Genomic DNA, 19,735 nt, shown 5'->3' with positions numbered 1-19,735 from the left:
GCCTCTCGCCTGCCCGCACCGGCTCCTCCCTGGGGGCTGCGGGGCCGCGTCCCTCCGGCCTCCCACCGCCGGCTCCTCTGGGACTCGCTCGCTCGGTCTGTGTGTGTGTGTGGACACTTGGGACTCACTTGGCTGCCGCCGCTTGCCTTTGTTTCTCTTTTTTTTGTTGTTTGTTTGTTTGGGATTTTTTTTTCTTCTTTTATTTTTTTTTTTTGTTGATTCGATTTTAATTTTTTGTATTTTGGGGTTATTATTTTTTTTTTTAATTTTTAATTTTTTTTTTTTTTTTGGGTGGTGTGTGTGTGTGGATAATTTTGCCCTTCCTGGTCCCAGAAGGAAACAGCCACGGGTTCACTACAACAGAAACAAGAGAGGCAGGTCTTTGGCTGGAGCGCTCAGGTTGAACTGCTGGCCAGGAGCAGGCAGGCACCGTCCCAGCCCAGCCCAGCCCAGCCCAGCCCAGCCCAGCCCAGCCCAGCCCAGCCCATCACACCCGCAGAGCAGCGCTCCTGCCCCAGGACTGCCCCAGGACTCTGAACCCAGCCCAGCCTCGTCAGTCCCCACAGCTGGCAGCAACCCCAGCTGGCTCCTCTCTCTCCTAGGGGGGCAGAGGGGCTGCTCCCATGGCCTGTGGAGCCGAGCATCCCTGCAGGCTGAGCCCGCCTCGGGGGGGATGAGCCCTGCGCCCCGCAGCCAGGGGAGCCCAGAGCCCGCTGGAGGAACGGGGCGCTGCTGGGGCCGCTGCCCGCGGTCCCCGGGCCGGGCGGATGGTGCAGAGAGGCGGGCGGGCGGCAGGACGGAGCGGCCGAGGCCCCACAGAGCCCGGCGCCAGCCCCGGGCAGCACCCGCGGCTCCTCCGCAGGCTCGGCCTCGGCTCTGTCTGCCTGGTTTGGTTTGGTGCTAGTGAGCATCGGGGGCAGAGGTGGGGGGGCTGGGTCTGTCTTGCTAGTAGGGAGTGAAGCGGCTGTACCCTCCTCGGTATAGACTAGCCTGCAACATCAAAGATGAAAAAAAAAGCCAATCAGTATTCAGAGATAGCCAAAGCCTAGATCTTCCCTTTTTTTTTTTTTTTTTTCTTCTTTTTCTTTGTTTTTTTTTTCTTTTTTTTTTTTGTTTTTTCTGCTCTTTCAAATGACACCAAATCGCTGCTGTCCTTGGGACTGGAGTGGCAGGCAGGGCCAGGGCTCAGTGGTGGCCAAGGGCTCTGCCCTGGGGACAGGGGCTGCCCTATGCCTCCAGTGTGACACTGCTGTGCCAAGGAGCTGCCCCCATCCCTGCTGTGGCACTGAGCTGAAAACCCCCATGGCCCCTCACTAGCAGCTGCCCAGGGCTGGGGGTGCCAAGGGAGTAAAAAAAAAAAAAAAAAAAAAAAAAAAGCAGAAAAAGGCTGGTTGGCTTTGCGAGCCCAGCCGTGAGTGCGATTTTTCATCTTTGATGCTGTCAGAGCTGGCCAAGTGCTGTGGTGCGTGAGGGGCTGCAGTGCCCCCTGTGTGTGGCTGCTCGGGGGGCCCTGGGGACACTGTCCTGCACTGGGATGAGACAGGGGGGTCCTGGAACCTGACCTGGGGACACTGTCCTGCACTGGGATGAGACAGGGGGGTCCTGGAACCTGACCAGGCAGCCCGTGGAGGGGCAGCCAGGCCCTGGGAAGGGGCGTGCATGGGCAGGACTGTGCAGGGTGCGAGGGGAAGGTGGGGCAGGGGTGCAGGGTGGGGTTTCCTCTCCTGCAGACAGAGCCGGGCAGGGGCTGCGCCATTCCCACTCCCCTCCCACAGCCCCCGCAGCCCCCCTGTGCCCCACAGCCCCATGGCTGCTGTGCCAGACCCCTCCCTGGGCTGTCTGCAGCCCCCCGGGAAGCAGAGGAAGGCTGAGGGGCTGCTCTTACCATGGTGCCAATGCTGTACGTGGCGGCGGGGCCGATGGTGTGGTGGTAGGGGTCTGCTGCTGCGTACACTCTGCCGTAGCTAGGAGCAAACAGTGCTGGGTGTTAGTGACAGCAGCTGGGGTCCTGCCTCCCTCAGAGCCCTCCCTCCCTCCCTCCCACCTGGGAACCCTCCAGCATCTCCCTGCTCCCCCTGCAGTGGTGCCAACCCTTACCAGCCCAGCCCTGAGGGGAGAAAAGGCTCTCTGCTTGCTGGGCACCCTCCCCATGCCTGACTTTATCCTGTCCCACAGCACTCAAAAGCTGTGGCTGTCAGGGTGGGCAGTGCAGAGGGTGACAGGGAGCTCCCCCAGGTGTGATACCCAGTGCTCACCTGTCGCTGTAGGCGGCCGCTGCTGCTGCGGGCTGGGCGTACCTGTAGGCAGCGTAGCCCCCCTGCAGGGAGGAGAGAATGGTCAAGGGGCTGCACCCCCTTGGGGGGGCCGTGGGGCTGGGTGCTCCGTGGCACTGCACAGAGTAGTGTGGAGCCCACAGGGAGCTGGTGCCAGTGCCACTGGGCCCGCATCAGCCTCATTACCATTCCCCAGGGGCTTTCACAAACATTAACCTTAAAAAATTAAATTTCCAGAGAAGAGACTGTCACCTCCCCGCTCGCTTTAATGAGGTGTCACGTTAGATAAATCCTTCAGTGCCCGCCTGAAATATCGCCCCTGGCTCCTCAGACATGGAGGTTAAACACTGGTGTAAGGAACTGAGGCTGTAAATCCCACACGGTGCCAGCCCTGCAAAGGCTGGCAGGGGCACAGGACTGGGCACAGCACCCTGTGTGCTCTGTGCCACCCAGATTGCTCTGGAGAAGCTGTACTGTGTTCATGCTCCTGCTGCCACCCAGGGGAAGGGGTTGGGGGGCAAAGCCCACCACGGCCCCGTGTGATGCCACTTGCCCCCTGCTCTGGCCTGGGGTCCCCGTCCCAGCCCAGCCCTGGGCACAGTGTCACTTACGTAGATCTCAGCTCCGTAGAACCCGTCCTGGTAGACGACCCTGGAAATGAGGCGGAGGCATCAGAGCCCAGCAAGTGCCCCTGGACGAGCAGAGTGGGTGAGGGCAGGGGATGGGGAAGCTGCCTCAGCCCCACAGCTGACTGCCAAGGAGTGGCTGTCCAGGCCCCAAAAGCACGTCTGGGCTGGGATTCTGGGCAGGGCCTTGGGGACAGGCAGAGGGCACAGCCAAGGGCAGGACTTGCCTATACACCAAAGGAGGATCCCAGGGCAGGATCTCTGCTGGGAGCAGCCAAACAGCCACAGACGGCCATGGCTGTGTCTGTGACCAACACCATCACAGCTGCACATGCTGGGACAGAGTTTCCATTAAACCAACCACCCTGGCAGGAATAACACCCTGTGCCTCGGTGTACAGGAGGCTGGTGCGTGTGTGTGTCACCCCGAGGGCAGCAGCTCGGGGCTGGGACAGAGCCTGTGGCCAGGCAGGTGCTGCAGGAGCTGATGAGAGCCCAGGGTGACAGTGCAGACCCGGGGCAGCCCCCGGTACTCACGCGCCGTAGGTGGGGATGGGCGGCGGCGGCGGCGCAGCTCGGAAGGTGTTGTAGACGGCGCGTCCTCGGCCCCGTAGGTGCGCCCCTCGGTAGGCCACGGCCGTGCCCGTGGCGGGGTACGGGAACCCCGTTACTGCAGGAGGCAGGGGACACCCGTGGGCTTTCCACGCAGCCCCCACCGGGCAGCTGTGGCAGAGCCCACCCCGGTACCCTCAGCCTGGCAGGGATGTGGCCCCGTGGGGATGCTGGGCAAGGGGACAGAGTGGGTGTGAAGGACAGGGAGAGGGGCTGGGGGCTGCTCACTGCACAGAGCAGTGGCAGACACAGCACAGAGCTGACGTTTGGGGGGAACCCACAGCAGGTACTGCTGCAGCCCCATGTTACCTGCGTAGAATTCGGGGCCGTAGACTGCTCCCACCACTGGGTTCAGCTTCCAGCCTGTGGGCAGAGAGAGCTGGTGAGGACAGGGCACTCGCTCTCCACGGTGCTCTGAGGGGCAACAGCCCCATCCCCAGGCAGGAGGAGGGCATGGGGGGCTGCACTCCTGCCCAGGGCAGAGGCAGTTCTCTCCCTGCAGGTGTGGAGGGCGTTCACTGCCAGAGCCTCACGGCAGCCAGACAGTGCCGTGCCCAGAGCTGCCCCTGCCTGCTGCAGCCCCTCCCTCTGGCCCTTACCGTTGGTGTAGGGGTTGGCCACCTTCTTGTTGGTCATGACACGGGCCGTGGCGTTGTTCACCTGGGGAGAGAGAGAGGGACGGGGGCTCAGTGCCTGGGGCCGTGGAGCAGGTGAGGCTGTGGTGCAGGGCCCCTCGGCTGCGCTCAGCCCGTGTTGCTGCTGCTTCAGGTGCCGGAGCAAAGGATGCACCAGAGACACGAGGCAAGTCTCTGCCTGCAGCACCCCGCTGTACACAGACCTGCCTGTGCCTCCAGCAGCCCAGGCCTCCGTGCTCCAGCTGTGAGTGTGGCTCGGCCTGGGGGCTGCTGCCCCAGAGCTGCAGTGCCATGCTCAGGCTGAGCCCCAACATGCTGCCCCTGAGCCCCTGCCTGATTTTGTTGGATGATGATTTTCTTGTCATGGGGTATTGCTGTGCCCTGCCAGGTTCCCTCTGTGCCGTCAGCACTGCTGGGGACGTTTTGTCCCGCTCCTTCTGCCATGCGCCACCCTGCTTCCCACCACTCGCCAGCCACCAGCGAGGAGCTGCTGGCAAATGGCAGAGCCTGATCCCTGTGCTAAGCCTGGAAAAATCAAAGCCTCCGGGGCCGGGCAGCTGCTGGCACTGCAGGTGTGGAGCTGCGGGTGGATCCTCCCTCCCAGCACAGAGCAGGGGGGATGGCATGCGGGGCAGAGCCCCAGAGCAGAGCCTGGGGCGGCTGCTGTGGGCACAGGGGGTCTGCCAGCCTTGTCTGTAGCAGGCAGAACGCAGCCCCAGCTGACACCCCGGCTCTCCGTGCACCCGGGAGGTTCCTCTGGGCCAGACACTCCTGGTGCCAAGCGACCTTCCCGGCAGCCGACACACACATGCTCCCGTGCCACATTCAGGGACACATGCACACCCTGGGCACAGCTACCTGGGGCACCCGGAGCTGCCCCCAGGCGTCCCATAGCCCGGGCAGGGGACACGCACACGCAGGCATTGGCACGGCACTAGCACACTTATCTGAGCACCTCAATCTTCCGGCCCTCTACGATGGTGCCATTCAGCTTCTCCCGTGCCCGGTCGGCATCTGTGCTAGTTTCAAAAGTTACAAACCCAAAACCCTGTGAGCAGAGGAGAAAAGGAGAAAGAAAGAGACAGAGAGAGACAGAGAGAGGGTGTGGGGACAGAGAGAGAGAGAGGGGGTGAATCAGGAGAGCTGGCGCAGGAGGTGAGGCTGCCACAGTGCAGAGATGAAGAGCCCAGACTGGGGTCCCTGCAGGGGCCGGGGGTCCTGGCTGAGGCCCCAGAATCGCCCACGAGCTGGGAGAAGAGTCTGGGAGAGGGGCACAGAAAGCAGGGAAGATACAACAGAGACATCCAGACACAGAGGGACACGAGCTGCCCGTGATGGGACAGAGCGAGCCCTCTCCTCCCTCCAGTGCCGGGCACAGGGACCCGCACGACCTCCCCAGTTGGTGCCGGGGCTGCCCCGACGGGGCACTGCATGCCAGGGTCCCTTGGGACAGGAGGGGAGAGCAGGTTACAGCACTGCTGGGCAACCTGGCTCCACTGACACCCTCCCCGGGACTCGCTGTATGGTGCTGGCCATGGGCATCACCCACCTTGGAGCCCCGCTCATTGAAAATGATCTCCACGTCCAGAATTTTCCCGAATTGCTGCAAGTGGAGAGAACAGAGGGGTGAGTGCCTGCAAAGCCCCTGGCCCTGCACCCAGCGCTGCTGGCATGGGGCTCTGTGCCAGGGATGGGCAGAGGGCTGCCTTGGGGGCCAGACCTGGGGACCCCCAGGGTGATGCAGGGGAAAGCCCTTGTCCCTCCCATGGCTCCCACTCTGACAGGATTGGGATGTATCATCCAAAATTTCATTAGCTGGCACTACTCTGAGTCCTAATGAGGGCTGGGAAGGGGACAGTGGAAGGGGACAAGGGCTCTGTGTCACTCCCCACTCCACACACAGGAGCTGGGCAGGATAGGGAAATGACAGCTGGATGGAGCTGGATGGAGCTGTACTCACCCCAAACATTTGCCGCAGGTCGGGGTCCCGGAATCGGAAGGGAATGTTGGAGACGTGTAACCTCTTGGGCTGCTGCTTGTCTGTGTTGTCTGAGGAGTGTAGCTGCTGGCTGTCTGTCTGTGCCGCCTCGTCTGTCTGCTGGGGGAGGCACGGCTGCCATCAGCCCCTGGCCGTGCCAGCCCCTGTCCCCAGTGGGAACATCCCCCTGCCCTGTGTTGGCCCTGCCAGCCCCCAGGGACACCCTGTGGTCCCCACGTTCTGGGATGTCCCTTCCACCCCACGGGTGTCCCTTCCTCCTGGGGGATGATGGTGGGGCTATGGGGATGCTCAGGGTGGGGGTCCAGATGCTGCACTCAGGACCATGTGGAAGGACTGGAAAGCGCTGAGCTCAGCACCTTCCTGGTGCTGCATTCCAGCCCTGTAATTGCCACGATCTTGTAGAGCAGAGCCAAGCAAGTGGATGACGAGTGATGAGAAATGACAGGGGACTGTGAGGGGGAGTGATGGCAGGAACACCCAGCCCGGTACCCTGTGGGGCTTTGGCCAGACAGCACCACTGCCCCAGGACCCTCCTGGGAGCTCTGGCAGTGCCCTGGGTCCCTGCAGCAGGATTGCCCCAGCATCCTCCATACCTCTGGCACTGCCCTGGACCCCCACACAGGATTGCCCCCCGTGCCACTGGCACTGCCCTGAGCCCACCCAGGCCCCGCGGCGCCGTCTTACCGGTACCGTCTGTGTCCCTGCTATGGACTGTGTGCTGGCGTCGGTGCCCGGCTGCTCGGTGTGGCTCTGTGCTGGTGTGTAGAGGGTCATGGCGTGCTCCGGAACTGTGCTCTGCCCCGAGTAGTCCTGCGTGGGGTGCGGGTGCGGCGGGGCGTACTCTGCGGGGATCCCGTTCTGGGGGGGCGGGGGGTACTGGGCTGGGGGGTAGGGCTGAGCCATCGCGTCCGGCGGGGCCGTGGCGTCCTGGTTACCCTGCCGAGAGAGCGGCACCAGCCCCCTCAGCTGCCGGCACGCCTGGGCTGCCTCTTGTCCCAGGACGGGGTTCTGGACTCCACAGCCAGCCCCAGCCCCACCCAGCCCACTGCACCCCAGGTTTTGGTGTCTACCTCAAACTCTGGGCTGTCTCTGTGCTCTGGTGGCTTTGGGGTCACGTCGCCAGCAGATGAGCCCCGTCCTCTCCCACTCCTGTGCCCTGCCTGCCCAGTGTGCTGGGGACTGGGTGGGAGGACAGAGGCCTCCATGTAGGTTTAACTCCTGAAGCTGGCACATCCCTCTCCTTGGGAAGGGAGACATGGTCAGGCCCCATTCTGGAGCCCAGCAAAGGGCAAAGCAGAGCCCGGCCAGCAGCATCACCCTGGGAGCTGCACAACGCCGGCACTGGCTGGGCAGGCGGGGAGGGGACGCTGATGGTTCCTTGGCAAACACCAGACAGGGATCAATTAACCGCTAAATATTTGATTAGGTCCTTTCCTCTAACGCAGCTGGCTTGGCCGCCTTGGTCAAATGGGGTGAGCTGCAGCCATGCCAAGAGCCAAGGGCGGGCTGGGGGTTTGTGTGGGGCTGGGAGGGCAGTGTGGGGCTGCAGGTTGTGCCTGGTCTGCACACCCACCCATCCACCTGCTGTCCATCCTCCCAGCCCAGCACACACCCGCGGCCCGGCCCCACCGGCACATGTGTGTGGTGCAGCCCTCAGAGTCAGTCCCAGGGCCGGGGGGGGCAGCGCCCGCAGCCCCCTGGATGCTTTACAGCGTGCCGCAGCATCCTCTGGCCTGTGAAATCCATCTGTGGCTCAGCCCGCAGAGACGAGCTCCTTAATTGTGTGTGTCACCGATTTCTGCCGCGGAGGGACGGCGGGGGCGGCAGGGGGGACGCGCCGGCAGCTGCCACCCCCAGCCCGCGGGGCCGTCGCGCCTGCCAGGGTGGCAGCGGGGACACAGGGAAAACCCAGCGGGAATAGCCCCGCCGCAGATCTGCAAGTCATCGGCAGCACCGGCAGCGCCTGCCCGCGCTGACTCAGCTGCTCGGGGACGCGCCAGCCCCGCGCACCTGCCCGTGTGGGCCGGGGCCGTCACGCTGCGGGAGCCGAGCCCAGCGACGGCCCTGCCCCGGGACGGGCAGCCGGGAACTGCCCACGCCACTCCTGCCCACAGCGCAGGTGCTCATCCCACCCGGCGGGGCTCCATCCTGCCCTCCCTGGGTCTCGGCACCCGGCTCTTCTCCAGGGAGCAGAGAGACACCCACAGTCACTGTGGTCACTCTGATAGTGCCTGCCTGCATCCCCAGTGCCCTGTGCCCATCCCTCCCTGCCTGACCCCAGTGCCTGGTGCCCATCCCTCCCTGCCTGACCCCAGTGCCTGGTGCCCATCCCTCCCTGCCTGCATCCCCTGTGCCCTGTGCCCATCCCTCCTGCCTGACCTCAGTGCCCTGTGCCCATCTCTCCTTGCCTGCAGGTGCAGGACCTGGAGCAGCCCACACCCCTCCTGCCTGCTCTGCACTGGACAGTGACACCCTTGCTGTCCCTACAGCCAGGATAAGCCACCAACACACAGGGACCAGGATGTCACTGGCCAGGCATGGACTGTCCCCACCTGCCCAGGCCATGGGCCTTCCTGGCCCCTCATCAGCCTGTCCCAAGAGCCACGTTTGTGCCAGTTATCAGTTAGTGCCTGTCAGCCCGGGTATTATTTCATTCAGGCACCATTGGCTTCCCCTGGTTGCTGCTCATGTCGCTGGAGCTGCGGGTGCTGCAGACACACATCCACGGCTTCCAGCACCTCCTGTCTGCTCCCAGTGCCTGGCCACCCCACTGGGGACAGAGCTCCATCGGGGCTGCTCTGAGGGTCCCGTGGGGAAGGGAACGCTGGCAGGTTTGGCTGTGTGGTGCCTGTTGACACCACACTACTCAGTTCCACATCCCATGCTGCCCTCACCACTGGAACAGCCCCATCCCTGGGCAGCCCCAAGCAGTGAGAGTCCCCCTGCTCCTCCCAGGAGGTGGCTGGAGCCCCTTCTGGGGTGTCCCCCTGCACTGAGCACCCAGGGGGTCTGGGGGAACCCACCTCTGCAGCCCACGAGAAGCATCTGGGTGCTCCCACCTTGGGGTGCCTGGCCATGCAGGGAGCCCGTGGCACAATGCTGGCCTGTGGGTGCCAGGGACAGGGGCTCTGATAGACACCCCTTGCTCTGCCAGCACCTGCCCCTGCTGGGGTGTGGGGACACTCCCACACAGTGCTTTCGACACTTGCAGTAGAAGAAATCCTGATTCTTAACAGCTCTTGGCCTTGTTTAAAATGAGACAGATCAGTTCTGAGCCTGGAGCAAAGCTGGGCAGCCCAGGGGGCACGAGGGCTACCCCAACACCTCTGCTGCCCCCCTGCTCGGGCAGGTACCAGCAGGGCTGTGGCATGACCCTGTGCTGAAACACCACTGCCCCAGAGAGGCTGGGACAGGGAGACCGAGTTCCCCTGCCTGGTTTCCCCTGTGCAGCGTCCCCCACATGGTGTCCTCTGCCCAGTGTCCCCTGCCAGGTGTCCCCTGTCCCCTCTGCCCTGCCCACGGCTCAGCCTCGCACCGCCAGCCCTGCGCAGAGCCTGCCGCAGCAGGCAGGGGGTAGATATCATCTTTAGCTGATTGAATGTCCCTCATTAACGAGTTTCTTTAATTAATGAAGTTTTTTTTTTGTTTGCTCCACTTGCTTTCTCCCCCCACACTCTGCCTCCTCAGCACAATCCAAGCCATTTCCTTTTCAAGTCATTTAGCGCGTGGGGCCAGTTCCTGCCGACGCCGCATTTTGGTGATTGTGCCTGTCAGCTCGGGGCTGACGACGCCGTTTCCCACATTTGCTCCTTTTTAAGAAAATAACGTGCCAGGAACCCCCGGATGCAGAGGACAGGTCAGAGCAATCAGCTGAGTGCAGAGCCTGCACTAAGGATGAGGCAGCTGCCAGCCACGGGACACGGGCACTTGCAATGGGCCACCAAACCTCGGCTGTGACAGGTGTCCTGCCAGCCCAGTGTGACAGTGCCACACGGGAGTGCCTGGGCTTGTGGGCCGCTCACAGCACCTGTCCCCTGCTGCCACCACAGCTGCCACAGATGTGCCAGTTCCTCCAAGCCTCATGGCCATCCTGCTGCCTTGGCCTGACCCCAGGCCCAGTTCCAGCCCAGGGCAACTCCCACCAGCTGACTCTGTGCCCTGCCTGTGGTGCTGATAGTGCAAGGGTGGGACAACACAACACTGCCTGGTCATGGCCTGTCACTGCCCAGTCATGACCTGGCACTGCCCAGTCAAAGCTGACCCTGTTTGGTCATGGCACTGTTAGGCCATGGCACATGGACAGCTGGGTGAAGCCGCACGTGGAGTGCTGGAGCAACTGGAGAGGGGTGACAGTCCTGTCACTACACACCTCCCCACCATGACAGCCATCCCCACTGTCTGTGGCTGTCCTGCTCCTCCCACTGGGAAGCAGACACCTGCTGCAGGGGGGAAAGAGGGGCTCACAGCTCCACAGCATCTGCAGAGCCCCCCCAGGTGCTCCTGCAAGCTGCACACCCTCAGTAAGCATATCCTGCAGGCAGGGCAGGCAAGGAGCGCAGGCAAGGTAGAGCAGGCAGAAAACACTTTGCTGTGACCTGGAATGGCTCCTGCCTCCTTGCTAGTGCCAGGGCACACCCTTGCCACATCATGAGGGCGCCTGAGGTGACTGCTGAGCACAGGGAAGGGTGCTCAGCAATCCCAAACCTCTCCTGTGGGGGACCTGCTGTGCCCACCAGCAGGAAACTGGAGCGAGCAGCAGACAGGGAGACGGATGGCACCATCCCACTTATGCCCACTGCCCTGGAGCAGGGTGGTGTGGCACTGTGCTGAGCAGCACAGACAGACTCAAGAAATGCCCCAGTGGAGGCAGAAGGGTCCTGACATGGCCCAAGGTGGCCCCCAGGCATGCTGGGCCCCCACAGGCATCACAGTGCCCAGCACGGCTCATCCCTGTGACAGATGCAACGTCCCCCCTTCGATCCGGCCGCTCGCTCATGCTAATGACTGTCAACATGGAACAGAGGCCATGAAGGGGAAGAAAATTACTCCCTGAAAAGGAATTGACTGATCCCTGCCATTTCTCACAAAACCACTGACCTGTAAATATTTCATTACCCCAAAAGCTGTGCCATCCATACAAAGCAGTGCCCAGTTCTGTGCAGGCACTGCCTGCAGAGCTCCTGGCTCTGGGGCCGTGGGGTCAGGCTGCCCCAGGAGGGACCAGCCCTGCCCACCTTGGGGGTGTCAGGAGGTGGTGGTGAGTTGTTTACCCCCAAAGTGGGGCCACAGTGACCCCACGGAGAGCTGGGGGGCATGGTGGGGATGGACCCTCTGGAGGAAGCAGTGAAGGAGTGAGGAGCTGCAAGGACCAGAGGCAGCAGCTGCTGCACTCAATGTCTTCATCACCCAAGCGCAGGGAGGGGTGAGAGGTTGGTAATGGCATCTGCCAGGGATGCTGCAGTGGGAAAAGAGTGCTCCAGTGAGCAGGCAGGACCTGAGGGGGAGGAGGAGGAGGAGCAGCCGGGGGACGCAGAGCAAGGGAAACACCATTTTTCTGGGCTGCCACACACTGTCCCGGCACTCTGCATCTCCCACCCTGCTCCTGGCCTTGTCCCCCCGGGCTCCAGGTGACAGAGGCAGGGACGCTGCTGTCCCCCTGCCCAGGGCAGCCTGGGGAGGACAGGGGGAGCGGTGCTGGCCACAGGACAACCAGGAGCGGGGAGGAGACAAGGCGCTGGCCCGGTGTCCCTGTCACCTCCGGCTCGGGGCAGGTCCGGCCCCGGCTCCTGCCTCTGCCAGCTGGAAACTTCGGAGCTGAGGCTTCATGAAATATTCATGAAGTAAATGGTGCAATTTCATCTGCATTCAGCCAACTTCATGTATATTTCAGAGTATTATGAAATGATAATGTTGTGTAACCAAGGCGAGATGGGGGTGCTGGGGGGGGCTCCCGGCCACCCCCGCCCGCCCGGCCCAGAGCTCCCAGCCCGCCGTGTGCCGGTGCCACCGCACCGGGAGCGACCGGCGGCTGCGTCACCGCCGGGGACACGGCGGGATGGGGATGGGGTGGGAGGAACAGAGCTCGAGGATGCACAGCCCTCTCTGGCTCCCTCCTGAACACAGCCCGACACCGCCACCGGGGCCGGGGCTCACCCACGGCGGCTCCTGGAAGTGCCAGGACACACCTGTGGGAGCCCTCGGGGGCATCCCCGGCACAGCTCTGCCCCCAGGCACACCTGAGTGAGTCTGCAGCCTCGGCTGGGATTCCCAGCAGTGTTTGGTCTCCAATGCCACCAAAAGGTTGTGACAGGTGGCACACAAGGTACAAGGAAGTCTGCAGAGCCCAGGGATGGGCTGGAGGCAACCTGAGTCCTCCTCAGTGTCCCCCCGAGCTCTGCAGGCACCAGAGTGTCAGAGGCAGATGCCCATAGATCTCAAGGCTCAGGGGTCACCAATCTGCTGCTCCAGTGGGGCTGGGGGAGCTGCTGTGTTCCCCCTGCTGGGAAGGGCTGGGGATCTGGAACCCTCCCGTGGAGCTGCCAGAGCCCAGCTGCAAGCACACAGCTCCAGACCCTCCAGCACTGGGATCAATGGCCACATCCACTGGCCTCATACATCCCACAAGCTCCCACACCTGGCCCCACAGGGCTCCAGGAACCCAGCTGAACACTGGGTCCTGCACCTGCAGAGCCCCTCACACAGACCCCATCACTGTCACACCACTGTCACCATGCTGGGCTCTGGCACAGCTGCGTGTGGCACTTGTCACCCAGACAGGGTGGGCACTAATGGCACCACGGACCCGTGTGTGTGCCTGGACAGTGCTTGCACACAGCCCTCTCTAATAGGCAGCCAGGAGCATAATTTTTCCTCTAATTACATATTCAGCACTTCTGAGAAAATGAGATTTTGGTAATTCAATTGGACTGAGAAGCAGCGCTATAATAAAATGAAATTTGTAAGAATCGTGCAGTTAAATTAGTTAAATGGAGAGGAAGGAGCTGTGGAAAATTGACCCCTCGATCTCCTAAAGACTAATCAGACATTTGAACCGGGTTGTGCTAACAAAGCCCCCGGGGTGTGCGGCACAGAGTGAGGGGAAACCAGAGATGCCACGAGGGAAGGGCTGGGAAACAGCCGAGCACCTGGTGGTGCCACAGAGGGGATGTCCCTGCTCCCGTCCTGGGCTGGGATGGGATGGCTTTGGCAGGGAATGTGACAGGGATGATGCTGTGTGGCACTGTCCACTGCCAGGGCCTGGCCACTGGGTGCTGGCAGAGCCAATACCCTGGAGGCCACTGTCCCCACAGCTCCTGGACACACACCACATCCTTGCTGGGTGCACAGAGAGTGTCCCTTTCTGCAGGGGGACATGGGCACAGGTGCCTGGCAGTGTGACCAGCCCTGAGTGGGGACAGCCACCTCAGGCCACTCAGACAGGGACGTCACACAGCTCCAGGCTGCAGGGGAGAGAGGCATCCCATGGGCTGGAGGGGTCTGCGGCAGGTACAACGTAATTATCCTCAATATTTATCTTGTTGTTCGTCTTTGCTTCTTTTTTTTTTTTTTTTTTTTTTTTTTTTTTTTTTTTTCTTGTAAAAGAAAAGGAGAAAAAGACGACTTTCTCATTTGCAAGTTAATTAGTCTAATTACCTCTAATTAAGGGCTCCCCACACAATGCAGATCACAAATAAGCTGCCACTGTCGCCTGCTCCCACTCTTCTCTCCCCAGTTTTGATTTTCCACGGGAGCTGCTTGAAGGCTGTGGTGAGAACCTGGGTGTGGATCCTGGCTGGGCACAGCAGGGCTTGTATGGGATTTGGGAACAGCACCCGACCCCGGGCAGGCAGTGCCCACAGCACTGTGGGGGCCACTACAAACACTCCACCTGCTGGGATGCTCCAGGGAGTGAGGGGGCCTCTGGAACACCAGGGGAGATGGTGCAGGTTAAAGCCCTGCCAGGGCTGCCCATGGGCAGTGGAGGGAGCCTGCAGGACCCCACAGCTCCCACCTACAGCTCCCACCCTGCAGTTCCCAACCTGCCCAATGGCACTGGCATGTCACTGGGCCAGTAGCCATGGCATGGCCAGGACTGCACAGCCCCTGACCACACACTGCTGGGCTCACACCAGCACTGGAAGGTCCAGCTCCTTCCTTGGGCATTTAGTTCTCCTGTGCACAGGCACCTTTCCCAGCCTTCCCAACACTCCCCACACCCTCCCAGCACCAGCCCCACACCTGCCTATGGGATCCAGCTGCACCCAAGTGACTAATGTCCTTCCTGGAGGTGCCCCACGGTGCCCCATGGCTCCTCCATGGATGCCCACTCACTATTCCACACTCACAGTGCACCCACACAGGAGTCCCATCCCTGTGGGGAGAACACACCAAGTGACCCTGAAGCTCCTGGAGGTGCCTGGGGTGCTCAGCTGCAGTGCCCAGCCCTGCCTGCAGACCGTGGAGCTGGCCTGGCCTGGGGGCTGCACAGAAAAACCATGTTTCAAAAGCATTTTCCCCTTTGCAGGGGCAGCCCCAGGCCCAGGGGTGGTGGAGCTGGTGGGGGTGGCCTGTACCCGCTCTCCTAATTAGCCTTTCTTCGTTACACTCCCCCCCTCCAAACTGCATGTGACGCTTTAAAGAATGACAGATACTAAATCTAATTTAATCTACTCATTCACCCATCACTACAGCATAAAAATAGGAATATACCTATAAAAAGAGCATTGCCAGGCAGTGTGGGCCAAAATCACGGCTATTGTGGGAAAAGCAGCTTTGCAAAGCTAAAATTAATGTCGGTGTTTTCAATATAAAAGAACCCCGAAGCAGAAAACATGTTTTTTGGGGGCTTTAAGGGCTGTCCTCAGTGAGCAGGGCAGCTGCCAGAGCATGGCCAGAGCTGGGAGCTGCTGTGGCTGGTCTCGAATCCGTGCGACGCACGAGCAGGGGGAGAAACCCGGTTTGAAACGAACCCGCTGCTGCAACACGCGACAACACCGCTCGGAATAGACCTGCTCCCTAAAAATATAACGTGCTAAACTTGGCAGCAGCCCTTTTGGAAAGGAATTTTCCAAGCAGGATTTGCAGAGGCTGTTTCCCGGCGGGGCCGGGCGCTGCTCAGCCAAGTCTCCTGTGCCGTGGTGTGACTGTGAACACCGGGGATGTTCCCGGCGAGGAGCAGCTCAGGGGCAGCGCTGCAGTGGGTTTCAGCACACCTGGACATCAACCTGGGCTGGGGTAAGCCCTGAACGTGGCTGGGGCCATGCCAGGGTAGGGCACTGATGCTGAACCTCAAAGCCCAGGTCTGCCCTGGGTCAGCACCGAGCCCTGTCCTGCAGCCATCACTTGCTCACAACAGCAGCAGAGATGTGTTTCAAACAGTGACTGACTCCTCTGTTAACAAAACGAAGCCACCAAATTGTCCTTCCATACTCAGACCCTCACTGAGCAAGAGCCACGTGTCCCTGCCAAGCCCCACGGAAGGATGCAGCCCCCTGGCCCAGGCTGCTCTGCTGCAGAAATGCACCCACCTCCTGTGGCCCCTGCACTCCAGAAGTCCTGCTCTTGGAGCACAGCAGTGCCAGGGGGAAATACTGGACACAGTGTGGCTGCACAACCCACAATGCCACAGACCACAGCTCCTGTGGCCAAGCCATGGAGGGAGTGGAGCAGACTGAGCTGAGAGGCACCCACAGCACCTGGAAGAGCCACTGGCACTGCTGAGCCCTCCCTGGTGCTGGAAGAATTGAAGTTTTGCTGAGAACTTCATTACTTGGTCATTCCTTCAAATCCCAACACAGCTGACAATGCTGGAGCTGGGAACTACAAAACATCAGCAGCATCCTCGGGAAGCAGTCCAGCCACAGGCTCCTGGTAGGGAGAGCACTGTCTGCAGGGGATGAGGGCAGTTACTGCCTGCAGACCCTGGCATGCCCCAGCCCTTGGCTGACTGGCCAGCCCAGCAGACTCAGTCCTGGCCACTGGCTCAGGCACTCTCATGGTACACCTCCTTACAAACCCATAAAGGGTTTGGACAGGGACCTGTAACCCAGGGAGTCAAAACCAAGTCCCCCCAGACCCCATGGCACAACCAACTCAGGGAGAGTCAGCTGAACCCTCTCAGGTGTTCCTGTTACACGAGGTGAGCCAGGCCAGCTGGCCAGAGTCAGCTCTGGGGTGGACACATGCCCACAGGAGAAGCAGCATTGCTCCTGGGTGCTCCTGGGTGCAGGCAGCACAGCTGGACAGACTAAAATCCAGAGCAAATTCAGAGCTAAAGCAGGTGCCAGGCACAGCCATTGAGGGGCCATCAGCAGTGCATGCCCCATGCCCCTGCCCCGTGTGATGTCCCTCTCCCTGAATCCTTGTTGTGACATGCATTGGGAACACCTGTCCCCAAGTGCTGGGCGCAGAACCCCAGCACAGGATAAACCCCAGGAAGAGGACGGAGATTTTCACCTCCATCGTGCTCATCAGCCGGGTGAAAATCCAACTCCAAATCCTGTAATAAAACCCTCCTCCTGGCTTGCAAGTCCAGAGCTGCTGCCAAGGAGCAGGAGGCTTCTGGGAGAGCAGGAGGGAAGAGATGCGGAACACAACGGTCAAATCCAGCCAGGCAGGGTGATGGGGGAACTGGGAGTTGCCAGGTGCAGAGACACACACCCAGCAAAGTTGTGCTGCTTCCCAGGGACCCACAGGTCGGCTTTGCCCAGCCCTGCAGGCACTGGGAGCACCCGTCTGGCTGTCCTGTCACCCCACTGCTGCCAGACCCAGGCCAAGTCGTGCCAGAGTGCCCTGCAGGGTAAGAGAGCAGCACAGCTGAGCCCCTCGTGTGGCCAGGGACAGGGGGATCCCACGCTGCAAGAGAGGCTGTAGGCCCTGCACTGGCTGCCGGTCCAAAGCATCCATGTGCTCCCTCCATAGGAGGAAGGAAACCATCCCCTGGACGGGCCGGGGTTCAGGGACAGTTTTTGCTCAGGGTCAGACATGCAGCAGCCACAGGGACCCCAGTGGAGCTTTGGGGAGCCAGGAGTGAAATCCAGCTCAGCCCTGGCCGTCCCCGGGCTCTGCCTGCAGGAGGGTGCAATAAATCACACAGCCCTGCCGCAGCCCCCATGCCCACGCTGGTGTAACCAGCCCCGGCCTCCCCAGGGCGGGAGAGACCAGCCTGGGCCTCGCCATCCCCACCACCACTGGCCATGACCCCACTGGACACCGGCCACAGCCACCCAAGGGACCAAACACTCCCCAGCCCTTCAGGCCGGGGTGGAGGGTTGGCACCTCCGTGCCCGTCCTCGCCGCCGGGTGAACCGCGCCGGCCACGCCGAGCGCGGGGAGGATGCCATGAATTTTTAAACTCCTGAAAGCACAAATGGAGTGGTTTGCCTGCCTGGGAGACGGGATTTCCGACGCAGCACAGAAGAAGATGCTGCCTCTCCCAAGCTGCACTCCCCCTGGGATGATGGGCCTGGGAACCTGGGACTGAGGGTCTGGCACAGGAACAGGGGCAGCGCTGTGGGACAGCAAAACCTCGGCCCAGGTGAAGGACCAAAGTGACGGCCTCAGCACCCTCTGTTTGGGCTGCCCAAGCCTGGCACCTCCTGTCACCACGTCCTCCCTGTCCCTCCGCAGCCCTTCCCGTGACAGTGGGACAAACCCACACACGCCTGACCCCACGGCCCGGCCGGGGACACTGAGCACACACACACACATATGTGCCCACACGTGTGCACGCACAGCCCATCACCTTCCCCTCTCCCTGGAGGCTGCTCAGGCCACGCAGGAGCCTCGTTCCCTCACCCGAGCATCCATCATCGGCAAGCGGCAGCCAGGCGGGGAAGGCTCTGCCTGCCGCACTGCCCGCGCTCTGCCCTGGCCCTGCTCCCGCCGCCACGGCGGGGAGAACCAGAGAAACCCCAAAAGCTGCTGCCGAGGAGCCGAGCGGCCCCGAGGGCACAACTCCGAGCGCCGGAGAGGGGAGGCTGGGAGGAAACTGCCAAGCTCTTCCCCTCTGCCCAGAGGGAACCAGCCACAAACACGTGTGAACCGGAAAGCAAAAAATAAAATAAATCCCCCGGAGAGGGTGGCTTACCTGTTGGAGGTAGAGGAAGGCTGGAGGACAGGGGAGAGAGTGAGGAAGCATGCCTGAGTTGGAGACAAGGAGGCAGCCCGAGTTAGCCATGGAGCACAGCATGTGTCGACAGGTAGCCGTGGAGCTGCTCGCGGGTCCGTCCTCTTCCGCACACCGCTATCCACCGCTATCCTCGTCTTCCCGGCCGGCCCCTCGGGCTCTCCCCGTCTCTCCTCGCCGTCCCTCCCGACCCCTCGGCGCTAGTTAGGAGGGTTCATCTGCGGCAGGCCGGGCGCGCCGCCGCCGGAGCAGCGCCTGGCTCTTCACTTCGGGGCCATTAGACACTGGCACTGAGCGCACGGTCTGCAAAGGGTGTGCGTGAGCCAGAGCGGAGCGGGAGAGAAAGGAAGGGGAGGAGGAAGGAGAGAGGGCTCGGGAGCGAAATAAAAGGGGTGGGAGTTGGAGGAGGAGGGGGAGTCCCCTGTGCATTCAGACATCAAACAGAGCTCTGTATAAAATGAAGAGAATCCGTAATGACATGAGAACAGCTGATCCCGCACTTAACCCCTCCGCCGCCGCCGCTCTGCAGATGGCTTCCCCGCCGCCCCCGCCGCCCCGGCCGCACGCTGGGGGAGCAGCGGGGCGGGCGGAGGGGGTCCCCTCCCGGCGCCGCTCCCGGGGGAGGGGGGCTCTTACCGGGAGCGGGGCGGTGGCGGGGCCGGCCCCGGGGGCTCCCCGTGCGCACACCGCCGCACACGTGCTCTCCGCCACGCTCTGGCTGCGAGACGCGGGAGCCGTGCAGCATCCCCGGCTCCGCCTTCCCGGAGCTCCGGCCCGCGGCCCGGCACGGCCCCGCACGGCCCCGCACGGCTCTGCACGGCTCTGCACGGCTCCGCACGGCCCCGGGCCTGCCTGCCCTGCGGGACCAGCCTCACCGCTGCCCGCATCCCCCGGGCGCCGCTGCCCAACGCTGCCGAGGTGTGGGAGCCCCAGGCGAGCCCCCGCCCGCCTGCCCGTCCCCCAGGCATGGAGAGCAGCGGGGACCCTGCACCTTGGGGTGCCCACTGGCACCGGCTCCCCTGCGCTCCCCAGAGCGATGGGCACCCCCTGCCCCGAGATCCACCCGCTGGCAGGCGGGGTCAGCCCCGGCAGAGCTGGAGAGGCGTTTTGGCGTTTCCAGGGGCCCGCGGTGCTGCCAGCAGCCCTGACGCATCCCCAGCACGCTGGCCGCTGTCACAGCTGCCATGGCAATAGCCGCTGTGCCAGTGCCCGCCTGTGCCCGCTCGGGTCCCCATCCCACCTCACACCTGCGCCCACCGGGGCCCTGCAGCCGCCCAGCGCTGCCTCGGGGTCCCTCCTGGAGCCCCACGCCTCGGGGCAGCACCGTGCCCAGCTCCAGAGCCAGGCTGGCATTGTGCTGGGGCATGTAGGAAACGAAACCTGCGCTCGGCCCCGTTTCCATCTTGGCCAAATGTGATGCACAAAGGCAGGGCTGTGCCAGCAGCTGCTGATGCTCCGTCTCTG

At 62.3% G+C, this 19,735-nt stretch overlaps 1 protein-coding gene across 2 annotated transcripts; it reads right to left on the bottom strand.

Annotated features, from left to right (window-relative positions):
• Positions 1–945: 945 nt before the first annotated feature.
• On the bottom strand, positions 946–18,422 carry RBFOX3 (RNA binding fox-1 homolog 3; the record flags this gene model as incomplete). 2 transcript variants are annotated; one of them, XM_083874596.1, is made up of 12 exons in its annotated part: positions 18,233–18,422; positions 6,829–7,080; positions 6,106–6,243; positions 5,695–5,748; positions 5,101–5,193; positions 4,110–4,170; positions 3,820–3,873; positions 3,436–3,568; positions 2,885–2,924; positions 2,256–2,317; positions 1,886–1,964; positions 946–990 (listed from the first exon to the last, which is right to left on the bottom strand). In XM_083874596.1, the coding sequence occupies exons 1-12, from the start codon at positions 18,332–18,334 to the stop codon at positions 946–948; spliced, it is 1,113 nt and encodes a 370-aa protein (XP_083730722.1). In that variant the 5' UTR covers positions 18,335–18,422. The 2 variants fall into 2 exon arrangements, with proteins under 2 accessions (XP_083730722.1, XP_083730723.1); XM_083874597.1 differs by having other exon boundaries at positions 6,835–7,080.
• Positions 18,423–19,735: the final 1,313 nt, after the last annotated feature.

The sequence above is a fragment of the Zosterops lateralis genome, assembly GCF_965231275.1.
Source record: "Zosterops lateralis genome assembly, chromosome: 18".
In the NCBI taxonomy this organism is placed as follows: Eukaryota; Metazoa; Chordata; class Aves; order Passeriformes; family Zosteropidae; genus Zosterops; species Zosterops lateralis.
This window is presented reverse-complemented; position numbering and strand designations above follow the sequence as displayed.